The sequence below is a fragment of the Dasypus novemcinctus genome, chromosome 2 (assembly GCF_030445035.2).
Source record: "Dasypus novemcinctus isolate mDasNov1 chromosome 2, mDasNov1.1.hap2, whole genome shotgun sequence".
Lineage (NCBI taxonomy): Eukaryota > Metazoa > Chordata > Mammalia > Cingulata > Dasypodidae > Dasypus > Dasypus novemcinctus.
In genome coordinates, this window is record NC_080674.1 from 81,577,105 (window position 1) to 81,600,851 (window position 23,747).

Below are 23,747 nucleotides of genomic sequence, written 5' to 3' on the forward strand. Positions count from 1 at the left end.
AATATACCCAGTGCTTTTAAGAAAATAGTTGTTTTGAAGCACTTGAATGTCTCTCAAATAGTCACAGTTTCAGCATAAGGCAGGGAGAACACTTCTTCAGAAGCTGCTCTTGGGGACAACATCTTTATTGTGGAGGAACTTCCATTAGAGGACTGCTCCTGGCCTTTCTCTACCTCCTAACCATCCTGCCTCAGGAAAAGAGTGCTGAGCACCAAGTGTGCCCGGGGAAGTGGTGTCTGCACAGCTAGCCTTTCCCTTCTCCTTCTGCTCTTCCAGGCAAACCATGGTGCCCGGCTGGTTACATCTAACTCATTCTGGGGTTCACCAGGAGGAAGCCCACCTCCCGGCAGACACGAGCCACACATCAGCTTCACGAGGAACAAAGGTGAAGTTCTAGTATCTATCTGCTGACAGTTTAGTCTTTTTTGTCAGTGGGTTCAGAATCTGGGAGTAGAAGGATAGTTGTTATTTTTGGGCTCCCTCACATTCCATAACACGTCTCTCCCCACAGTCCAAGAGGCCTACTGTGGGGATAAGAGGGAAATTCCAGAAAGACGTCCTGTGTGTGTCTGCATCCGCATCACATGCCAGGCCCACTTCTGTAAACACTGCCAAGAAATGGCTGGAAATCCATCCCTCACCATTGGAGGTACCCGCTCTACAAGAAAACAGTCCAGAAAGGAAAAACCCGCCCGTACCCCACACCCCATTATCTGTAGGATTATCTAAGCTTTATCAAACTCTCCAAATAGGCCAAATTAAGTGTTTATAACAGTTGCTACCTGAAAAACTGGCGGCCATCCTTATGACATGGGAGAAGTGCAAAAGTCTATGAGAAAAGACTATATATTTAATTAGGAACAGCTCTAAACAAGACTAGGACAAAACATACAATCTTCTGATTGAAACATTCTCCGCCAAAAATATCAGACTGCAGCTAGACTATGAGCACCATTACATGGTTCCTCGCTTGGCAGAAAGGCATTCGAGAAAACCCACCTCTGAGGCTCAGAGGAGCAAGCACACCCTGACCCCCGCTGAGGTGGGCGGGTACCGTCCTGGAAGGCAAATGCTCCCACACGCCGCAGCCACACAGCAGGAGAAGCTGGCAAGGGCTGAAGAGAGGCCGACTTACGTGCTCTTTCATCTCAAGGGCCACGGTTTTTGACATCATGACGCAGCAGAGGAGGGCGACGAGAATGAAGAAGAGCGCGTACATGAAGCGGGTGCCCCGGGACTGCCGGATCTTCGGGCAGCAGCCACAACACAGCAAACAGCCTGCATTCCCGCAGCAGCAGGCCAGCTGGAAAAGAGCACAAACAGCCTCTTAGATAAGGCCACTTCCTGCACATACTCACACCAGGCTTCTGCAAGCTGGCCTTCCAAACTATGAGATGACCGTTCTACTGAGGAACCTGACAACAGAACATGCAGGAACAGAGTTAGTGAGTGAACAAATCTTTGCCCCAAATTGGACTGACATTCTCTATAATTAAACCTAAAAGCCACAATTCATCTGCAGCACTGTAATCATTATTCTGGGACAAAAAAAGATTTTTGAGACAAGCTAATAGGAGAAGTCAAGAAGTAGAAGGACAAAGAGAGGTGGGAAGAATGTGAAAAAGATTTTGGGCCCAAGAAAGGGAGCCTAAGAATGAACAGTATATCCTGATACGGGCCACACTTGGGTGAATCTTGAAGACATCATGTTGTGTAAAACACACAAAAGGATAGTATATAATGCCACTTATATGAAATACCTAGAGTAAGTGAATTCATAGGGACAGAAGGTAGATTACAGGTTACCAGGGGCTTGTGGGGAGTGGGGGAAGGGAAGTTATTGCTCAGTGGGTCAGAGTTTCTATGTGGGGTGATGAAAAATATGAGCAATGGTCGGTGGTGATGGCAGCTAACACTGTGAATGTAATTAGCATCACGGAATTGTACATACAAAAGTGGTTAAAACGTGAAATTAAATTGCACATGTGCCACCACAATAAAAAAAACTTTTAAAAAATGAATGAATTGTATCCACGCTTAGGGACATGTTAGACTTGCAACCATTCTCTTTTACAGGAAATAAGGAGGGAAGGGAAGTTTAAAAGGAAGAGGTTCCTCCTACACAGGCCTTGTTTACCAGAGTTTCATAGTCTAATGGTAAGCTTTTTTGTTGTTCTGTTGTTGCTGTTGTTGCGGCATCTTGCGGCATCAGGTCTCTGTATGTGCGGCGCCATTCCTGAGTGGGCTGTGCTTTTTTCACGCAGGGCAGCTCTCCTTGTGGGGTGCACACCTTGCATGTGTAGCACCGCTACACGGGGGCACCCCTGCGTGGCACAGTACTCCTTACGCGTGGCAGCACTGCACGTGGGCCAGCTCACCACACAGGTCAGGAGGCCCTGGGGATCGAACCCTGAACCCTCCATATGGTAGATGGACACTCTATGAGTTGAACCACGTCCGCTTCCCTAATGGTAAGCTTTTTAGGCTAATGAGTGAGATATGTAGAGAGGATCACAGAGTTCCTGCTGTACTGCTAACAGTATTCACACCTTTTCCTTGGGCACACTAAATCTCCAGTTTAGCACAGAACACTAGAGCAGAGTAGTTAAAGCTCAGTGTGTCGTCAGCTTGCCTGGGTTTGCAGCCTGGCTCTGGAACCAGCTACATGACCATGAGTAGTAGTTTACCTTTTTAAGACTTGGCCTCCTCTTTTAGAAAGTAGGGGTGATAACAGTACTTAAACTCCACAAAGGCAGGTTCCTTTCCCTTCCATCAGTTCCAAACTCCAAATGGGAGGAACACACAAGGACCTAGCCAACAACTTCAGAAAACTAGCCACCCTGATATATGCCATATCCAGTTACCAATTCTTAAGGAATATAATTAAATCCATAGAAAGAAAGAGTCATTTCTTGAAGCACTTCCTGCCACCACCAAGGTTACAGTCTATGTTACCTCCATATTTCATTCTCAATGGTGCCCTCTTTTCCTAACTATCCCTAACAGAAGTGAGTTAAAATCCACATAAAATTGGACTGAAATTTTTCCAACGCAGGGAAATGATAGGAATGCATATTTGTGAGTAGGGGCATGGAGGTGTACAGCTCAGACCTCCCTTCCAGAGAACCTGCAGTGAAGAGCCTGTTTGACACCTTCACATCAGCCCGTATGTTCACGCCAAGGCCGTGCCTCTCAGGGTGGCTCCCAGCCACTGGCTGAACACGCACGGTGGGGGCGCTGGGGCTGGACCGTTCCTGCCCACTGCTCCTGCTCTCTGCAGAACTCCTTGAACCAGCACTCTCTGAGCTGGGGCTCCGCGCAGCCCTGGCTGAGACTTCCTCGGGGCTGCACCCATGCTCCTTCTCTCCCTCTGTCCTTGCACAGATGTCAGATCTGCATCACCACCCAAAGGCTCTCCCCACCTAGGCCTACTCCCTCTCCCCTTCACCCTTCACAGGCATTTTCCCTGATAAATCTCTTGCATGTCTAGTTTTGACATGGTGTTTGTAGTCTCAGGAGATCTAAACAGACAGACCTGGTATTAGAAAGGATTGTTGTTAAAGCAAATAAGGAATTCACAAAGGAGATGACCATAAACTGCCGCCAACAACTATACCTATACCTATTTATATTTGCACTACACTCTATATAAATCCTAAAACCTTGGTCGCAATTCGGAAGGAGGTTCAGGACTTTGCAGGGCAGCAAAGCAAACATCGATTAGAATGCCATATTAGGAACACCATCACAACGGGCAAGACAGCGGGTGCAAAGGTACAGGCAACTGGCTGCAATCGTAAGGATGTTACGACAGACCTTGGAGATGTAGCCATTTCCCAGTTAGCTCATCTAGATTATGAAACTGTCAGTGTTTGAGCCCTTTGTCATTTTATCACTTCAGATTTTTGCTAATGTACTTTCTGCATCTTAGTTTCAATTTTTCAAGCCATCTTCTTCAAGAAACTGTTCTTGACCCTGGGCCATGGAAGTGGATCCTAACACTACTGTATGTGTGAGGTTTTTATAACTCACTCATTCTTATTCTCTATCTTTGATTTTACTGACACCTTTCCACTCATACTCGCATATTTTACACACACATACACACACACATACACTTCTCTCCTAACTAGATGAACCAACTTTTCTCTGGGCCCCGCCTCCCACCCACCACTCACTTTCCAAATCCCAAATCCTTTCCCACTTGCTTCCTTCATTAGTTACCAACTCTGTACTGCCTTATGGTGGGCAAGGTCTCAGACAACCCAATCCTATTGTATTTCAAATTCAAATACAGTAAAATATTTATCCTATGTGGAAAAGAAATATTTTAGAAGCAGTTAATGCCTCACCCCACCCTACCCCACCACCACAGAACTTTCCCACAAAAGAATCAAACATTTAAACTTACTATTTCCACAGAGGCGAAAATTTAACAGATACATATAAATATACACACATAAATGCGTAAGTACATACATGCACATATATATATATAAATATAATGTGAGCCTAATTGGTTATTTAAAAACAAATAATGACAGATGGGAAGCAATTATAGAAAATGTGAAAAGAAAGTTATTCTAGTTTAACCCAATTCCATCATTAAAGTTATTTTATCACTGTAGGGAGCTGGTGTTTCAAACTCTCCTTACTCTTCACTTTCACTCCTTACAGCACTAGGGTATTAAGAATGTGTGTATATACTAATATAAGAATTCCATAGCCTCTCTCTATCAGCCTACAAGTTATTATTCAAAGCAAGCTATGCTTGCCCATAACCAATTGTCTTGGCTCCCTGTATTTGCCAGCCAAAAGGGTGCTGATGCAAAATACCAGAAATCTGCTGGCTTTTATAAGGGGTTATTTATTTGGGGTAGAAGCTTAACAGTTACCAGACCATAAAGCACAAGTTACCTCCCTCACCAAAGTTTATTGCCATGTGTTGGAGGAGGATGGCTGCCGACATCTGTAAGGGTTCAGGCTTCCTGGGTTCCTCTCTTCCCAAGGCTTGCCTCTCTCCAGGCTCAGCTGCTCTATTATCTCCACAAAGCTAGCTGTAGACTATTCGGCAAATGGCTTGTTTCCCTTCCAGGGACCTTCTCTCTTTCCTCACCACAAAGCTCCTCTGTGTTTTTACTTCCCTGGGCACCAGCTCGAGACTCCAGCATTAAAACTCCAACATCAAAACTCCAACTAACCCCTCTGCTCTGCAGTGTAGTTTTATCTGTGCGTCCCTGCCCACCAAGGGCATCCTACTGACGTGGCCCATTCAAAACCCTAATCATAATTTAATCATGCTCAGGTACAGACCAGTTTACAAACGTAATCCAGTATCTATTTTTGGAATTCATAAACCATGTCAAACTGCCACACTCCCTTTCGTATAAAATGACCCGGGTTCAAAGCCCAGGCATCCCCCACGTACCAGGCTTCATTATCCTGAGCACGTCACTCACCCTGACGCTCACTTTCAAAACTGGAAATGTCAACTCCTGGCCAGCCTAACTTCCAAGGCTGTCACAAGCTTGGAGTAAAATGCCAGCATCTTGCTATCCCTGGCTCCAAACTACCTAACCCAATGCCTGATGTTTTTTATACTAAAGTCAGGATATAAAATAAAATTTAAACATTTTTTTAAAAAAATGAACAAGACAGTACCCTCCAACAGCTCAATGAATGAATGCTAAATGAATAATGGATGATGCAGTCCTCATGGCCACACTCAAACAGGGTTACCAATCTCACTCCATGCAGCTAAATTCACAAGTTTATACTCCACACTGGCATTACTTCGCAAAGTATTGAGATTTATAGATACTGCACCAAGAGATTCTCCTTTTCCACAATATATTACATATTCAAAAGGGAACCAAGACATTTGCTTTGGAGGCCAAGCTTTATTAATTTAACATTATCTTGTAATTATTCTGTAAGTTCATACTGCAGATATACTTCTACAAGGGCACAGAGATTTAGGCATAAGGAGATTCATTACCAGAACAAGAAATAGACTTATTCTCTAACTACAAGGAACTTGTTAAATGAATTATGGATATTGTAAGAAAAGAGTATGTCAGTATGCCCTGGTTTTTATCTACAGATAAATAGATGAGGTGCACATACTAGGACTGCTAACACCGATTACCCCTAGTGTGGGCTAGGTCAGAATATGCAATCTACTTCTCGTTCTGCATTCCCATCCAGATTTTAACTATGTGCATGTATTATTCTAATTATAATACTAAAAAAAGGAAAACTACTTTTAAAAGGAAACTAAGTCTAAAGATACTGACATAAAAGCATCTTGTAAGTGTGACATTTATGTGAAAGTTCTCACGAACTTTCCCCAAACATTCTGAAAAGAAAAAATTTTCACCCAAAGAGTCCCTTACACCCTCCCCCAGCTAACTTCTGGCTCTGCCTCTGAAATAGCAAGGGCGTAAATAGCAAAGACTTTTCTAAATAGAAGGTGCTTTGTCCTTCCCAGGACAAGGGGTCAAAGTGAAAGGATAAGCCCGCTGCTTGCTACTATCTGAAGCTGTGCTTCCTCCTAGATATTATTTTTCTTCTCCCCTATCTAAAGGCTACTCCCCACACATGTACACACATACCAACAATAATTATCAGTCTTTCTCCCTCCCCTCCCCACTGGCCTTGGGCAAAGTGGTTCTTCCAAGGACTCATCCCGGTTATGGGAGGAAATGTTCACAGACATATGGGCAAGGGCAGGCTTCTGTTAAATTTAAAAGCATGATACCTTTATTATCTAGAATTCCCAGCTGGCAACATCACCAATTGAAAATAGCAAAGATCAGGAAGAAAGCCAAACAGATGCCACACATAAACATGCACCTTACTCAAAAGTCTCCTTCCCTTCAATCTCATTTCTAAAAGCCTTGGCCACCAGCAAATAGAAGAGACAAGTGGGTGGGAAGGGACAGATCCAAGAACAAGAGAACCTGGATTCTAACTCTTCGTGGCTCTGAGGAAGTCACTTCCCCTGGCTTGGGTAGATAATAAATAGATGGCAGATAAATAGATGTCATCTCACCCATCACAGCCAGCTGATGTCGGTGCTTTCCAAAAACGTTGTGTTGAGGTGGATTCTAAGGCTGAAGGTCTGAGCAGGAAAAATGCAATGATCAATGAGACTATATACAACAAGCACTGGAAGGAGAATGGGGTGAGACCCATGCTTAGTCTTGCCTCCCTGCAAAAGCTAATCTGACATCCATACCATTCTTAGATGTTTGAGGAAAAACACATTGCAATAGAGAAGCACACTGAATTAGCCCCAAAGCAAGAAAAAAGACAGAAACTATCAAAAAGAGAAGCAGGATCTAAAAAGTGGAGCAACTGAAAGCTCTTCAAGCACCTCACAGGAAAAATGAGCCTCACTCTATTGCTGGATGGTCTAAGTACTGCCTGGTATTCTATCATGCAGTAATAAAAGTAAATAACAACCAACAGTCACTGAACTCTTCCTGCCATGATGCCAAGTACTGTCCTTTATTGATAGCTGTGCAATGGAATGCTGCAACTCAGAAGCCAGAGGAAAAAGAATACTAATCCCTCTGCTCAATAAAGGAGTACCTTACTGCACAACCAGTGTGGCTGCAGGTTAAGTCCCTAATTCACAAAATGGCTACATTTTAGAAACTAACATATATTAATGATGTGTTAGGAAGTTGGTTTAAGGCTTATTGTGAAATCTTCCCACACAAAAGAAGTTAAGGAAACCTATTAAAGCTTACTTAATCCATAATAATGTTAGCCCACCTATTGATTTTTTTATACGCTACAAAGTACAACCACTATTCTTAGCTATCATCACTCCTATTTTACAGTGATGACACAGAGTCTTAAAGAGGTTAGGTAAATTAAGATCACAAGGCTAGTAAGTGGTAGAGCCAGGATGTAAACATGGAAAGCAGGTCCTGAGACCATGATCTTTGCCATTCCCATCTACTTACAGCTGGTTGAATGAAAATGAACAGAATGGATAACTCTGGCCTGAGCACTTGTTTTCCCACAGAAAAGGGAGTCTGGCTGCTGCAGGAAGGAGGAAGGGGAGTAAGCAGTTTTCTTTCCTGCCATGTAGCAAACTTTCAACAAACATCTGAAGAAGTCATGTCACTTCTTTGACTCTTCCTCTCTCCAAGGCATCCTCTGACCTCAGCGGACTTGGATGGCATGCCCCAAGCAGCTCCGTCACCCCAATCACTGAGCAACCTACCTCACCACCCAGCATCATCCTACTGAAATAACTAGCCCATTCGCTCAATCAACTAGTTTTTACAATACTATATACCTACTACTTATGCAGTGTTAATTCTTAGGAATTCAGCAGTAAACAGAAGATCTCGTTGAAACAATGTTACAAACATTCATATTTAAGAATGAAGATCTGCTTAGAAGAGAGAAAGGAAACCTAGATATTCCATGAAAGAGCACTGATCATTTAAATTACAATGCAATGCATATTATAGAACACAATTGCCCACTGGTACGATTATACAGATTATAAATAAACTAATGGCCATTGAAAGAGGTACACAATGCCTTAACTGAAAATAGTTGATAACACAATAATATATGACATAACAGCATTCGGTGTAAAAATATAACAAGACATAACTCCACGACAACAACCAACAACAACTTAGACAATTTCTAGAAGATAACACAGGAGAAAATCTAGGTGACCTTGGGTTTGGCACTGACTTTTTAGATACAACACCAAAAGCACAATATATGAAAGAAAAAATTGATAAGTTGGATTTCACTAAAATGTAAAACTTAAAACTTCTGCTCTGCAAAAGACACTGTTAAGAAAATGAAAAGACAAGCCACAGACTGGGAGAAAATATTTGCGAACTATATCCCCTAAGTGATTTGCATTCAAATTATACAAAGGACTCTTCAAATTCAAAAAAACAATTCAATTACAAAATGGGCAAAATACCTAAACAAATATCTCAACAAAGAAGATAAAAGATGACAAATAAGCATATGAAACAATGCTTAACATCATATGTCATTAGGGAACAGCAAATTAAAACAACAAAGGTACCACAGTACATCTATTAAATGGCTAAAATCCACAACACTGACAACACCAAATGGTGGCAAGGACTTGGAGCAATAGAAACTCTCATTCATTGCTGGTGGGAGTACAAAATGGTATAACCACTTTGGAACATGGTCTGCCAGTTTCTTACAAAACTAAACACAGTCTTACCAAATGATCCAACAATCACACTCCTAGGTGTTTACTCAAATGAGTTGAAAACCTATGTCTGCACAAAAACCTCAAAACAAGTGTTTACAGTAGTTTCATTCATAATTGCCAAAAAAGGGAAGCAATCAAGATGTCCTTCAATAGGAAAATAAACTGTGGCACATCATGTAATATACTATTAATTCAGCAATAAAAAGAAATGAGCTATCAAGTCACAAAAAGACACAAAGGAACCTTAAATGCATGTTGCTCAGTGAAAGAAGTCCATCTAAAGAGGCTATATACTGTAATGATTCCAATCATAAAATATTCTGGAAAAGGTAGAATTAGAGCAACAATAAAAAGATGAGTGGTTGCCATGGGTTCAGGGGTGAGGGAGGGGGGATGAATAGGTGGAGCATAAGGCATTTTTAGAGCAGTGAAACTATTCTGTGTGATACAGTAATGGTAGCTAGATGACATTACGTATTTGTCAAACCCATAGAAGTGTATACCGACTCCTAAAGTAAACTATGGAATTTGGAATTTCCGTATTAGCTAAGAGCATCTCAATCCTGATTGGCTCATTGATTGTACCGAATGGATCACACTAAAGAGAGAGAGAAAGGAGGTGGAGGGACATTGGGAACTCTCTGTACATTCTACACAATTTTTCTGTAAACCTAAAAGTACTCTAAGAAATAATGTCTATTTAAAAAATCTAGGGCTTTGTGGGCCCCACCCCAATCAGGATCGCAGAGTGAGACAATTCAGGGCCTGGCCTACCATGAAACTTCGAAAAACCAGAAAGAACTTTCTAAAAATTCCAGAAAACACTAAAGGATTGCAGAAACAGAGACACCCTCCCCTGTTTAAGAACATCAGGCCCCCCCAGGATGGGGGTATAACTAACCTTCCCGCTCAATGTATGGGCCTCCACGTGGATGTGGGAGGAGTGGGGGATGTGGGGAGTGGGGTATATGGGAACCTCTTATATTTTTCAATGTAACATTTTGTGTGATCTATGTGTCTTTAAAAAGAAAAGGATAATTAAAGAAATGAAAAAGCAGCCACGGGATCTCATGGAGCCGGAGCTGGCTCCTTCTCCATCCCTCACTGGCTCCGCATAGCGCCGGCTCCCAGTGAGGGTTCCCGGCCCTGGTTCCAGAGGGAACAGAGTAACCCTCGGGTACACTGGGAGCAGGTATGTCTGGCCCAATCTGTCCGGTGGTGGTCTGAGGAATCTACAGTCCCAGAACTTGTCCTGCCTGTAAAAGTTGGCTCAGTGAGCTCTTCTACAGAATGCTGAGGGAAAGCAGTCAAATCATGCTGCCTGCGCAAAGGGTTGCTGTGGCCATAAGACACGTAAGAGCGTGCTCAGGTCCACGAGAAACCTGTTTCCTAGGGAAGAGGGAACTTTCATATGTGAAAACAGGGAAATTCCTAGAGCCACACACACACCACAAGACAAGCTGTGCACACAAAAAATGATCAGGGAGACCCCTATGCTTTAGCTTGGAACTATTTCCCAAACTCACTGTATGGATAAGATCTGGAAGAGAACACTCTCAAGGTCAGTCTGCAAAGGCTGGGAGCGGCGTTTTCTCTTTTTCCTTTTTCTTTCTTTGTCTGTCTGTTAGCTCCTGGCATTCAAGGAAAGCTCTATTATAACACTAGCTAGATAAAAACTTAAGGAATAGAAACCTCAGAGTCTAAATTCCAGCAATACCATAATAAAAGAGCAAAATGTCCAGATTTCAACAAAAGATTAGAAAATACACAAAGAAACAGGAAGAGACGGCCCAGGCAAAGGAAAAAGATTAAAGTATTGGAAATCATCAATGAGGAGGCCTGAGACACACCAAAGGCTTTTGTAAAAAATGGTCCTAAATATGCCCAAAGGATTATAAAAAAACATGCACAAAGAACTAAAGGAAATCAGGGGGAAAAAAGAGGAAACAAAGAGAATATTGATAGAAAGGCGGAAATTTCTAAAAGAATCAATAGAGCTAAAGACCATAATAACAGATATTTTTAAAAATTCCTTAGTATGATGCAAATTTCAGACCCAATGGGAAGCTCCAAAGCAGAGACTGCCCATTAGAGGGGTGTGGCAGTTTGAGATTATTTTATGAATTCCCCAAAAAGAAAGATTATGTTTGTAAACTAATCTATTCCTCTGAATGTGATACCCTTTGTACTAAATTCAGCTGAGGTTTCTTTAATTAGGTTACCTGTTAGGCTTTTGATTTGACTACACCAGTGGCCTTGGGACTCTAAGATTTACCCCAAATAAACACCCTTTATAAAAGCCAACAGATTTTCTGGTGCTTTGTATCAGTACCCATTTCGCAGACTAAGATAGAGGAGTCCCATATGGGGCAAAAATGGCCGTGTCCCAGGACCCACTGCTAGGCTCAGTCGTTGGCCGGGGACTATGTGGGAAAAGTGGGCCCTTGGATCAAAAGCTGAAGTGGATCCTGAAGATACTGCATTTGGAGGCTGTCAACATGGCAAATTCTTTCTTGAAGGGAGATCCAAGCCACACACTTCCATGGCTGCCACCACAGTGAAGTTTTCAGCCAGGTTATCTTTGAGTTGGAATCCCTACCAGCAGCTCCCATCTCTAGCTTCTCATTCTGTGAAAAACATCAAACCCCTACTTTATTTAGGGGTTTCAGTTCTCTGTGCATCTATGAATTAAGATTCTTTTCACTGGAATGCCTCTAGTTAATAGTAAATTAGATGCTGGGGCGATGCATTCATCGTTCCAGGCTATGAAAGCTCTAAGGCTGTCACCTTTGCCTGGGCCGTCACTTCCTGTCATCATACTAAGGAATTTTTTAAAATATCTGTTACTATGGTATTCAGTTCTATTTGAAAATACAGGCAAAACCAGTTTCCCGGGAGGACTTGGTAGTGACAATGACTTGAATAACTGCTTGCAAAAACAGAAAAAAAAATTCCTTAGACGGGTTTAATAGCCATTGAAGAAAGAACCAGTAAACTTGAAGGTAAGATGCCATGCCATGTTACAATCAAACTGTCAAATACCAAAGGTAAAAAAAAAAAGAGAGAATTTTGAAGGCTGCTAACAGAAGTAATGTGTCACATATAGGGGAGCCTGAATAAGATTAAATGCAGATTTCTGGGAGCGGCTGTAGCTCAAGCATGTGCATGTGCCATGTGTGTGCCAGCATTCACGTTTGTGTGCATGGGGCACATTCACGCATGCATGCATTAGAGGAGCATGCGTAAGCGTGAGGGGACGTGCATCTAGAGTGATTATTTAAGTATATACTCTTGTTCAAAGGAAATGTACATGGAAATATTACGTGTTCAAGAAGTATGATGTGTGCAACCTGCTCTCAAATATTCAGAAAGCACACTGACATAGTATATGCAGCAAAATGTTAAAATTGGTAGATCTGGGTAGCTGGAGGGGCGGGGGGGTGTTGGAGTCCTCTATATGGGGTCTGTATTATTTTTTCAAATATCCCATAGGTTAAAAAATATCTAGACGAATATAGCAATATATACCAGTATTTGTCAAGGTTACAGGATTACAAGTGACTATGCTTTTCTGTATTTTCTGAACTCTTTGCAATATTCATATACCTTATAATTAAACAAACATTAACATAAGTTTCTATTTTGGAATAAAACACTCCTGTTCCACCTCGTAGGTGATAAACACGCAAATATATTTGTTCAATGAATCAGTCAATGAGTTAATAAAATCAACCCCCATGAATGCTAGAAAACAACCAGTGTGGGCTATCACTTGTAAATAAGGCATAAAAGGTGAAAAAAATTTTAGCCTTTCCAATACTTAAAAATCCATGTACATTTTTAAATTTTTATTGAAGTCTAATTAGTGCAAATATACTTCAAATTGGTAAATTTCAAGCAATAAAAAATGAAATAATAAAAAAGAAATGAAATGAAAAAATTTTGTTACCTGAAAGTTTAAGAAGTTGAAAAGGAGGCTATATAATTGCTTAGCCCAGCTCTTACTTTGCTTTATTTCTGCTTCTTAAATTCTCCTCTTTGAATTCAGAGAGACCCTGAACTCCAAGGTTTTCAAAATCGTTCCCAATTTTGGGGGGTTGTCAGCAAAGCATTTTCAACAGGTGGTTTCTCACACAAGTTCTGCATAGTAGAATAACTAGTTTTCACCTTCAACAGTTTCCATGAAGAACATTGTCATGGGTCAACGTTCTGCCTTAAAAGGCACTTAGTACCCACAGCTATTAGAACCAAGTCTGAAACAGGACCAGGACAGGCTGGGAACACACACAAAGTTGGCTAGGCTTCTAGGTTACCAGGGACCCTGGACAAGCTATTCTTTTCCGAAGTCTCGATCCCATGAGGCTGGTGTTATTTTCAGCACCAAAAGAGTATTTATCACATTCTCTGATCTCAGACAGGAGATGGATTCTCTGAATCACTCCATCTTACCACCTTTACTTACATGTATACTCTTTAAAACACCACACAATATCTTTTAATAGTTTAGTAGAGAGACTATTTAAGGTTAAAATGTAAACTGCACTCTCTTTCTGACATTTCAACAGAAAACTGTTTCTCCATTTGGCTCTGTTGACAGGTTGGTGCAGATGGCTCATCGTGGACTCTCCTGTGCATTGCAGTATGTTCAGCAGGACCCCTGACCTCTACCCACTGGATGCCAGTAGCACCTCCACCACCCAATCTTAACAATCAGAAATTTCTCCAGACATTGACAGAAGTCCCCCGGGGTTACAAAATTGCACTGGGTGGAGAATCACTGATCTAGGAGTCAAGAGTAAGGACTCTGGGGTCGGACTGCCTGTGTTCAAACCCAAGCTTAGAGGTGCCTGGCTGTGAGCCCTTGGACGAGTCCTTTACCTCTCTAGGTCTCAACTAGCTGGTCTGTAAAAAATGGGAATAAAAATACCTACTCCACAGTGGGTTGTTCTGAAGACTAAAATGAGAAATTCATGTAAAGCTGTTAGCACAGTGCCTGACTCAGAGTACTCAAAAAAAAAAAAAAAAAAAAAGCCAGCTGTTATCATCTTCATCAACAGTTATCCATCTCCTTCCTCCCCAAAAAAGCTCAATCTCCTCATCCATCACAGAGGTCTATAAGGAATGAGGTAAAGATGCAGGAAGGTGGAATCAAATCATGAATAATGGATTTAATAACAATGTTTTAATTTTCTTCTATAATGCGGATGAAAAGTACATCTGTTGGAGAACAAGCTAAGGCCATCTCTGTACCTTTAGTTCCACTAAGGAAACAAGACTGTCAGAACTTTCTTTTGTATTCACTGAAGCCCTAAATACCTGCGGCAGAACAGGGTTGAGAAAGATGAGCTAAAAGCAAGTTCTAGAAGAAAAAGATGTTAAAATGAAACCCTGAAATTCAAAAAGAAAAAGGAAAGATAATGGAAGGAAAAAGTACCCATTTTGATCAAAATATTTAATTAAAGTATTCTTATTAAAAAAAAAGAGAAGGGGAAATCCTGCTTGTTCTACTTAATAAGTAATAGCTTATCAACGAGCAATTAATAAAACACAAAACTCAAAATTTGCCAATTGCATCATGGAGATTATGCCACAATGGAGAGATCTGCCCACACTCTTTCCGAGGCGTACTTTAGGCCAGCCCATTCCCCAAATCCTGCCAAGCCCCAACTGTTTTATAGGCTGATAACATGGGGCCAGTTCACAGAGCCAACTAGATGTAAATAAGTCCTAGGATGGGAAACAACAACCAGTACACTGGGCTTAGCAGCACTTCATCAAGCAGGATAATCTCAGAGCCCAGGTGAGCCAGCAATTTCAAGGTTTAATAGTGAGCTCCTGGGAAGCCAACTTGGCCCAACGGATAGGGCGTCTGCCTACCACATGGGAGGTCCAAGGTTCAAACCAGCGACTCCTGACGCGGGCAGTGAGCTGGTCCCCACGCAGTGCTGATGCATGCAAGGAGTGCCATACCACGCAGAGGTGTCCCGCACGTAGGGGAGCCCCATTGCAAGGAGTGCAGCCCACAAGGAGAGCTGTCCAGCGTGAAAAAAGTGCAGCCTGCCCAGAAGTGGCACCGAAAACATGGAGAGCTAACGCAGCAAGATGATGCAACAACAACAAAAAAAGCGACAGAGTCCCTGTGCCGCATGACAAAAATGCAAGTGGACACAGAACACACGGCAAATGGACACAGAGAGCAGACAATGGGGGTGGGGGGGGATTAAAAAAAAAAGTTAGCTCCTTTCCCCACCAAATGAAATTCTATGCAGAACTCCAACATATAAAACATGTAGAGGCACTATTTTAAAACCTAAAGATTTAGTTACATATTCATGTAGACAACTATTTACTGAATGCTTACTAGTTACCCCGACACTGTTCTAGGAGCTAGGGATATGTAAGTCCCTGCCCTCAAGAAGCTTGCATTCTAAATTTAAATCGAACTCAGCATCTAAAAACTTCTACTCAAACTGGGACATGTCACAGAAACTTGGCTGAAAGCCCAGTCCCCTTATTTTACTGATGTGAAACTGTCTAGGAAGGTTAAGTGATTTGGTTTAAGGACAAATCTAGTGATGGACACCAATGGACCAGCTAAAAATACATCAATCAGTTCAAAGAAACCAGCAGTCCACAAGAGTGACAAGCTAATAACTCATCATCTAGGTCCCATACTTCTGTTTCTCTAGTGCAATATTCTAAAAGACACTCAAAATAAAATTAAGTCATCACAAATAGGTTTAAACAATACTGTTCACCCTAGTAAGACGGCAATAACCATCTAGCAACAAGGGTTCTTAACAATGGGAGCTTGAATTGAAATTCAAAGAAACACTCTTGTGGGGACGTGTTGATGCAGGTGTGATAAATTTAATAAAATATACACGTATAGTGGGGGTCCGTGGTTTTACTCTGACTGGCAAAGGGGTTGTGAAACAAAAAAGGTGAGGAACCCCTGATCTAGTACATTTTGAAAGATTTCCACCAAAACAGTTAAAATGAAGAACTGGTACATGATGAATGAAGCAGTGGGGTGGCCATGAGACCGAATGCTCTGGAACATGCAGCCTACACACCACAGCACATGCGGAGCCCCTCTATGGCTGCCCTTCCTGCCTTCTGAGAGTCGGACAGCAGAGTACCCCCTCCATGCACCCCCACACCCTCCTCCACAAAAGCCACGTGCAGAGTCAACGACTGGCCACCCTCCCTCCCCAGACCCCAGGAAGAGGCCATTCCTCCACTGCTGGCCTACTGTCCAGTGACAAGGGCACTCTGTCCAGGTGCTTACCTAGCACCGGTGGACTATCTTAGATTGTCCAGGACTGTCACCATTTCAGGTGGTTCTACTCTTTTCAGCTGACAAAAATGCCCGATAAAATGTGACATTTCAAATCTTAAGATTTTTCACATAAATAAATTCATAAATCAGAAAAAGAAATATCAGAGAGGCCCTAACCCTGGTGTAGAAAAACAATACTGCAGTACCTGGCTGGCTCCAGCACTCAGAAGCAGAAGGGAAGGAAAAGGCCGATGCTAATTTAGACTCCTGTTTCTCAGGGGAGACTCAGGACTCACGTTCCTCCTCCGGGTCTCCTTCCGGCCTCTGGCTCACTGCGCCTAGCGGATGAAGGCCTGGCAGCGACTTGAAAGGCCCTGCTTTCTAACAGCTTTTGCCTGGAGCTGAGGTAACAGCTGCACTGTTTTCCTAAGCTGAGAAAACACTTTATCACAGTGAATTTCACCATTTATCAGCCCCTCAACTTTAGGAAGCCTTCCTTCCAGCTCTCCTCTCCCCGTCGAAATCCATCTCCTTCTCTGAACTCTAACTTGAAGAGGAAAGAACGAACAGGTGTGTGCCTTTCTCAAAGCAGAGGAAATAGATGCAGTTAATTGCCTCTTTCAAACCAAGTGCTGCCTAGGGCCAAGTGAATTTTATCAGCATTCCTCCACCCAGTCCTCATTAAGCCATCAGACACAAAACCCCAGGCAGCCTTTCTGAGCATGTTTCTGCTACCACTGAGGTTAGAGGGTTGCTCGGATGGCACGGACTGGTAGAGAACGACCGCACGTGCAAATGCCCCCTGCATCCCGAATGTTCTGTTAATGTTCTTAAAACACATTTGCTAAAGAAGTCAAGACCAAATGAAGAGAGCTGTTAATCATATTTCTTCTACCAAAATACCAACCGAAATGAAAACAGCTTTATATGTGATCCTCCGCCCCCAACCTTCACCGTCTTGTCCTTTATTCACCAGGACACTGGGCTGTGAGTGTGGGGTCTAAAGAGTCATCTCCCCTGCAGCATTCTTTTTTTTTCCGATTTATTATTTTTTTAGAGAAGTTGTGAGTTTACAAAACAATCATGCATAATGTATAGAATTCTCATGTCATCTCTCCACCAACACCTTACATTGTTGTGGAACATTTGTTAGAGATTATGCAAGAACAGGATCAGATTATTACCACCATGGTCCATAGCATACATTTGGTATATTTTTCCAAACATCCCCTATTATTAACACTTTGTATTGTACGTTTGTTACAGTTCATGAGAGAACACTCTCATATTTGTCCTGCTAACCACAGTCCATCTTCTACCACATGGTTCAATGTCTTACGCAGTCCCATGCCTTGTACATTCTATCCAAAGTGTACACTCAGCGTCCCTCACTTTCATCACAGAGTTGTGCAGTAAACCTTTGAACGTTTTCTTTAGTCCAGAAGAAAATGAAATTGGGACACGTGATAACATGGATGAACCTTAAGGACATTATGCTAAGTGTCAAGCGGTACTTGAGACCATTCAATATTTGCCCTTTTGTGTCTATTTCACTTAGTATAATGTCCTCAAGGTTCATTCATGCTATCAATTGTCCCAATTTCATTCTTCTTACAGTAGCATCGTATTCCATCGTATGTATATACTACACCTTCTTTATCCATTCATTGACTGATGAACACTTGGGTTGTTTCCATCTTTGGCAATTTTGAATAACGCTGATATAAACAATGGTGTGCAAGTGTCTGTTTTCGTCCCTGTTTTCAGTACTTCTAGATCAGGGGTTCTTAACCAAGGGTCCACGGATCCAAGAGTCTGTGAGCTTAAGGTGAAAAAAATCAACTTATTATCTTTATTTTCTCTGACCTCTAACAGAAATCTAGCATTTGCTACATTTATGAATGTATGCAATAAATAAATTATGGTAGTATTCATTTCACCTAACTGTCAAAGGGGTCCACGAAACAAAAAACGTTAACCTCTGTTCTAGATATATTCCTAGCAGAGGGATTGCTGGATCATACAGTAGTTCTATATTTAGCTTTCTTGAGGAACAACCAAACTGTCTTCCACAGAGGCTGCACCATTCTACATTCCCACCAACAGTAAAGGAGTGTTCCTATTTCTCCACATTATCTCCAGTACTTGTTGTCTTCTGTTTTTTTTTAAATAGCCATTCTGTGATGTACGAGATGATACCATGAAATGATATCTCATTTTAGTTTTGAGCTGTACTACCTAATGGCTAATGATATTGAACATTTTTTCATATACTTTTTTGGCATTTGTATTTCTTCTTCTGAGAAATGTCTATTTAAGTCTTTTGCCCACTTTTAAGTTGGATTGATTGTTCTTTTATTGTTGAGTTCTATGATCTCTTTATATAGCATGGAAATCAAACCCTTATCAGATATGTGGTTTCCAAATATTTTCTCCCATTGAGTGGACTGTCTTCTCACCTCCTTGACAAAAACCTTTTAAGCACAAAAGTGTTAAGTTGAAGGAGGTCTCATTTATCCAATTTTTCTTTTCTTGCTCATGCTTTCGGTATACTACCACCTACCACTAGGTCTTGAAGATGTTTCCCTCCATTATCTTCTAGTTTTATGGTTCTTGCTTTTATATTTAGGTCTTTGATTCATTTTGAGTTAATTTTTGTATAAGCTGTGAGGTAGGGGTCCTCTTTCTTTCTTGTGGACATGAGTATCCAGTTCTCCCAGCACCATCTGTTGAATACACTGTTCTGCCCCAGATGGGTGGATTTGACAGGCTTGTCAAAAATCACTTGACAAGAGATGTGAGGGTCTGTTTCTGAACCATCAATTCTATTCCACTACTCTACATGTCTATCTTTATGCCAGTACCACGCTGTTTTTACAACATGGAATATTTTTTTCCATTTATTTAGGCCTTCTTTGATTACTTTTGGCAATGCATTGTAGTTTTCTGAATATAAAGCTTTATATCCTTGGTTGAGTTTATTCTTTAATACTTGATTCTTTCTGTTGCTACTAAAAATGGAATTTTTTTCCTAACTTCCTCCTCAGATTGTGCATTACTAGTGCATGGAAACACTACTGATTTTTGCGTATTAATCTTGTATACTGCCAGTCTGCTGAATTCATTTATTAGTTCTAGTAGCTTTGTTGTAGACTTTTTGGAATTTTCTAGCTATACGAACATACCTGCAAACAGCGAAAGTTTCTCTTCTTCCCTTCCAATCTGAGTGCCTTTTATTTATTTATTTATTTATTTTCTGCCTTAATTGCTCTAGCTAGAACCTCTAGCACTATATTGAGGTCTTCTATTTCTTCCAGGGTCAGTGTAGGTTGTTCATATGTACCTAGGAATTTTTCCACTTCATCTACATTGTCTAGTTTGTTGGCATACAGTTGTTCATAGTATTCTCTTATGATCTCTTTTATGTTTGTGGGGTCAGTTGTAATTTATCCCCTTACATTTCTGATTTATTTGCATCTTCTCTTTTTTTTTCTCCATCAGTCTAGCTAAGAATTTGTCAATTTTGTTGATCTCCTCAAAGAACCACCTTTTGGGGACTTTTTGGGGGTTTTTTTGTTTTTGCTTTTTGAAGTCCCAGGTGCCAGGGATTGAACCTGGGACCTTGTATGTGAGAAGCTGGCACTCAACCACTGAGCCACATCAGCTTCCCTGAATTGGCTTTTTTCATTTGCTTGTTGTTTTTGTGTTTGCTTTTTCAGGATATACCATGAACCAAACCCAGGACCTCCCACATAGGAGGTGGATGCTCAATCGCTTGATCCATACCTGCTCCCCCGAGTTTTGTTAATTCTCTCTATTGTATTTTGTGCTCAATTTCATTTCTTTCTGCTCTGATTTTTGTTATTTCTTTTCTTCTGCTGGTTTTGGGCACAGTTTGGTGTTCTTTTTATAGTTCCTCCAGTTGTGTAGTTAAGTCATTGATTTAGCTCTTCTTTTTTAATGTAAGCATTGAGAGCTATAAATTTCCCTCTCACACAGCTTTCACTGCATCCCATAGGTTCTGACATGTTGTATTCTCATTTTCATTCTTTGAGATATTTATGGATTTCTCTCAAAATTTCTTTGACCCACTAATTTTAAGAGTGTTTAATCTCCATAATTTGCAAATTTTCCCATTTCCTACCTGTTGTTGATTTCCAGCTTTATTCTATTATGATCAGAGAAAGTGCTTTGTACAATTTCAATCTTGTTAAGTTTATTAAGATCTGCTTTGTGACCAAACATGTAGTCCATCTTGGAGAAAGATCCATGAGCCCTTGAGAAGAATGTATATCCTGCTGTTTTGGAGTGCAATGTTCAATGTTCAGTGTCTATTAGGTTTAGTTCATTTATAATATTATTCAAGCTGTTTCTTTATTGATCCTCTGCCCAGATGATCTATCCAATGATAAAAGTGGTATATTGAACTATTATTGTACAGACATCTATTTCTTGCTTCAGTTTTGCCAGTGTTTGCCTCATGGCATCCTAGTTAGTCTGTGTCTTTTGAATGGGGAGTTTAATCCATTAACATTCAATATTCTTACTGTAAAGGCAGTTCTTACTTTGCCCACCTCGATCTCTAGGTTTTATCTGTCATATTCCATTTCCACCACTCTTTTTACACTTGTAGGTACTTTTACTGATATAATCTTTATTTCTAAACTCTCCTCCATGCCTCCCTCCCCTGTCTTTTCTTTTTAGGCTGTAGCACTCCCCTAGTATTTCCTGGAACACTGGTCTCTTCATTACAAACTCTTTCAATTTCTGTTTGTATGTGAATATTCAAATTCATCCTCATTTTTTAAAGACAATCTTGCCAAATAAAAATTTCTTGGCTGGCAATTTTCCTCTTTCTGTATCTTAAAAATATCATACCACTCCCTTCTTGCCTCCATAGTTTCTGATGAGACATATTGTGCATTCCTTCTATGGGATGAATCTCTTTTCTCTTGCTGCTCTCAGGATTCTCTATCTTTGGCATTCGACTTTCTCAGTAGTTTGTGTCTCAGAGTAGGTCTATACAACTTTACTTGGATAGGAGTATGTTATTGGACATAGATATCTATGTCCTTCAATAGGATTAGGAAATTTTCTACCATTATCTCTTCAAATATTCCTTCTGGCCCTTCTTCCTTCTCTTCTTCTAGAACACCCATGACACATATAATTTACATGTCTCTTGCATGTCTCTTGCTGTCATTTAATAGTTCCCTGAGACCCTGTTCAATTTTTTCCATTCTTTTATTTATCTTTTCTTTTAGATATTCACTTTCAGAGGCCCTATCTTCATGCTCACTGATCCTTTCTTTTGCCTCTCCAAATCTGCTGTTATATGCCTCCAGTGTGTTTTGCTTTTTTCTAATCTGGCAGCATCATCCATCATCTTTTTTGGTGTGTCACTTCGCTGCACAGGACCAAGACCTGCACCTCACTGCGCAGGTCTGGGATGCCCTTTTTCCTTTTTTTTTTTTTTAACCAGGAGATCCCAGGGATCAAACCTGAGTCCTCCATATAGTACATGGGAGCTCAACTGCTTGAGCCACAGCCGCTTCCCTTCAGTGTTTTTAATTTCTTTTATTGTCTCTCATTCCCATAAAATCTGCTATTTTTCTATGTATGTTTTCATATTCTTTGTACTCTTCTTAATATCCTTAATCTCTGTAGCCATCTCACTGAAATTATTAAGAGACTTGTTTGAATATCTATGATTAGCTGTCTCAACTCCTTTATGTGACCTGGGGGCTTAGTGAATTCCTCTGACTGGGTCAAACCTTCCTGTTTCTTGGTATGGATTGTAATTTTTTATTGATGTGTCGGCATCTGATTTATGAGATGTATTTATTCTTGGGCCCTTTTCTCTCTTTAGTCTAGGGCTTTCTATTTGATTGGCTTTGTGCCACTGCCCCTCTTTGATACTAGATTCAACTTAATTTGGAACTTTATAGTGGCTTGTATTTAGCTAATCTGAATTTTTTTTTCAGCTATTTTTCATCTGTTTATTGCCCTTTCTCCCTTGTTGGCTGAGAAGAGGAGCCGAGGATGTGGTTGGTACTGGAGGCTGTGGAAGCTGAAGCTGCCCACATTGCCCCAGGATCCAATGAAGCTTCTCCCACCTTCCTCCCCTGCCTGGGTTGGGACAGAAATGCAGTTGTGGGCAGTAAATTAAGCTGTGAGAGTCAAAACTGACTGCAGTTGCCCAGGTAGACTGATGAAGTCTGGCACCCCTCCTCCCCTGCCTAGGGTGAGAATGGAGCCTTAAGTGTGCCCAGCAATCTAGTCCATGCAGGTCAAAAGCAACTGCAGTTGCCCAGAGAGAGTGAGGGAGCACTGTCCTTCCTCCTGCTCTGTCAGGAATGGAGCCACAGACATGTACAATAATGTACTTCATGCTGCAGCAAAAGGGGCTGTAGTTGCCTGGAGTAGTTGTGGGTGCACTGTTCCTTATACCCCTAGGGGTGGAGATGGAACCACAGGAGTGCCCAACACTCTAGTTCATGTGGACTGAAAGTGCCTGCAGTTTCCCAGAGAGGTTGGGGAAACACTGACCTCCCCTGCCCCATCCTATTGGGCATGGAGATGTATCTACAGGTTTGCCCACCAATCTAGTCCATGCTGGCCAATAGCACCTGCAGTTTCCTGGAAAGGCTGGGGAAATCCTGCCCCCATTCCTGTCCTACTGGGGGTGAGGATGCAGCCACAGATATGTCCAACAGTACAGTACTTGAAAGCCAAAAGTGCCTGCAGTTGCCCAGAGAGGCTGGTGCAGGTCTCCCCAGCTTTCTCCCTGCTGGAGGTGAGGCTTCAGCCTGGATTAGGGCTGCAATCCAACCTGGGTGCAAAGAAGCCAGTCCCCACTGTCACTGTGATTTTCAATCAGCCCTGCTAACCCTCATGTCAGGAATGGAGGCAAAATGGAGGCTACTGGCCTCTTTCCAAGTTGTACAGATTCAAACTTTAGGTGTTTTTAGGATTAGACTTTAGCCAGCTGAATTCACTAATCAGTAGCTGAAGTCTATACCCAATAGTCTCTTCCTCCCCAGTTTTTAGGAAATGGAGCTTCCAAGTCCAACCAGGACATAGCCCCTGAGATGGCTGGTTCCACTGGCAGGGGATGGACACCAGCCTCCAAGAAGTGGAGTGTTCTGCTCATGAATCTTCACTGCAGATGAGCAGTCTCTTCCTTCCATTCTTCCAAGGATATTGCAGAATGCTCTTTTGGTCTCCTGG

General features: G+C 41.6%; 1 protein-coding gene across 1 annotated transcript in view; it reads right to left on the minus strand.

Annotated features, from left to right (window-relative positions):
• The window catches only part of SERINC5 (serine incorporator 5), a 111,511-nt gene that overhangs the window by 62,236 nt on the left and 25,528 nt on the right, over positions 1–23,747 (minus strand). The window contains exon 2 of the mRNA XM_058275404.1: positions 1,136–1,303. Coding sequence (XP_058131387.1) covers positions 1,136–1,303 — 168 coding nt within the window. The remainder of the gene's footprint in view (positions 1–1,135; positions 1,304–23,747) is intronic.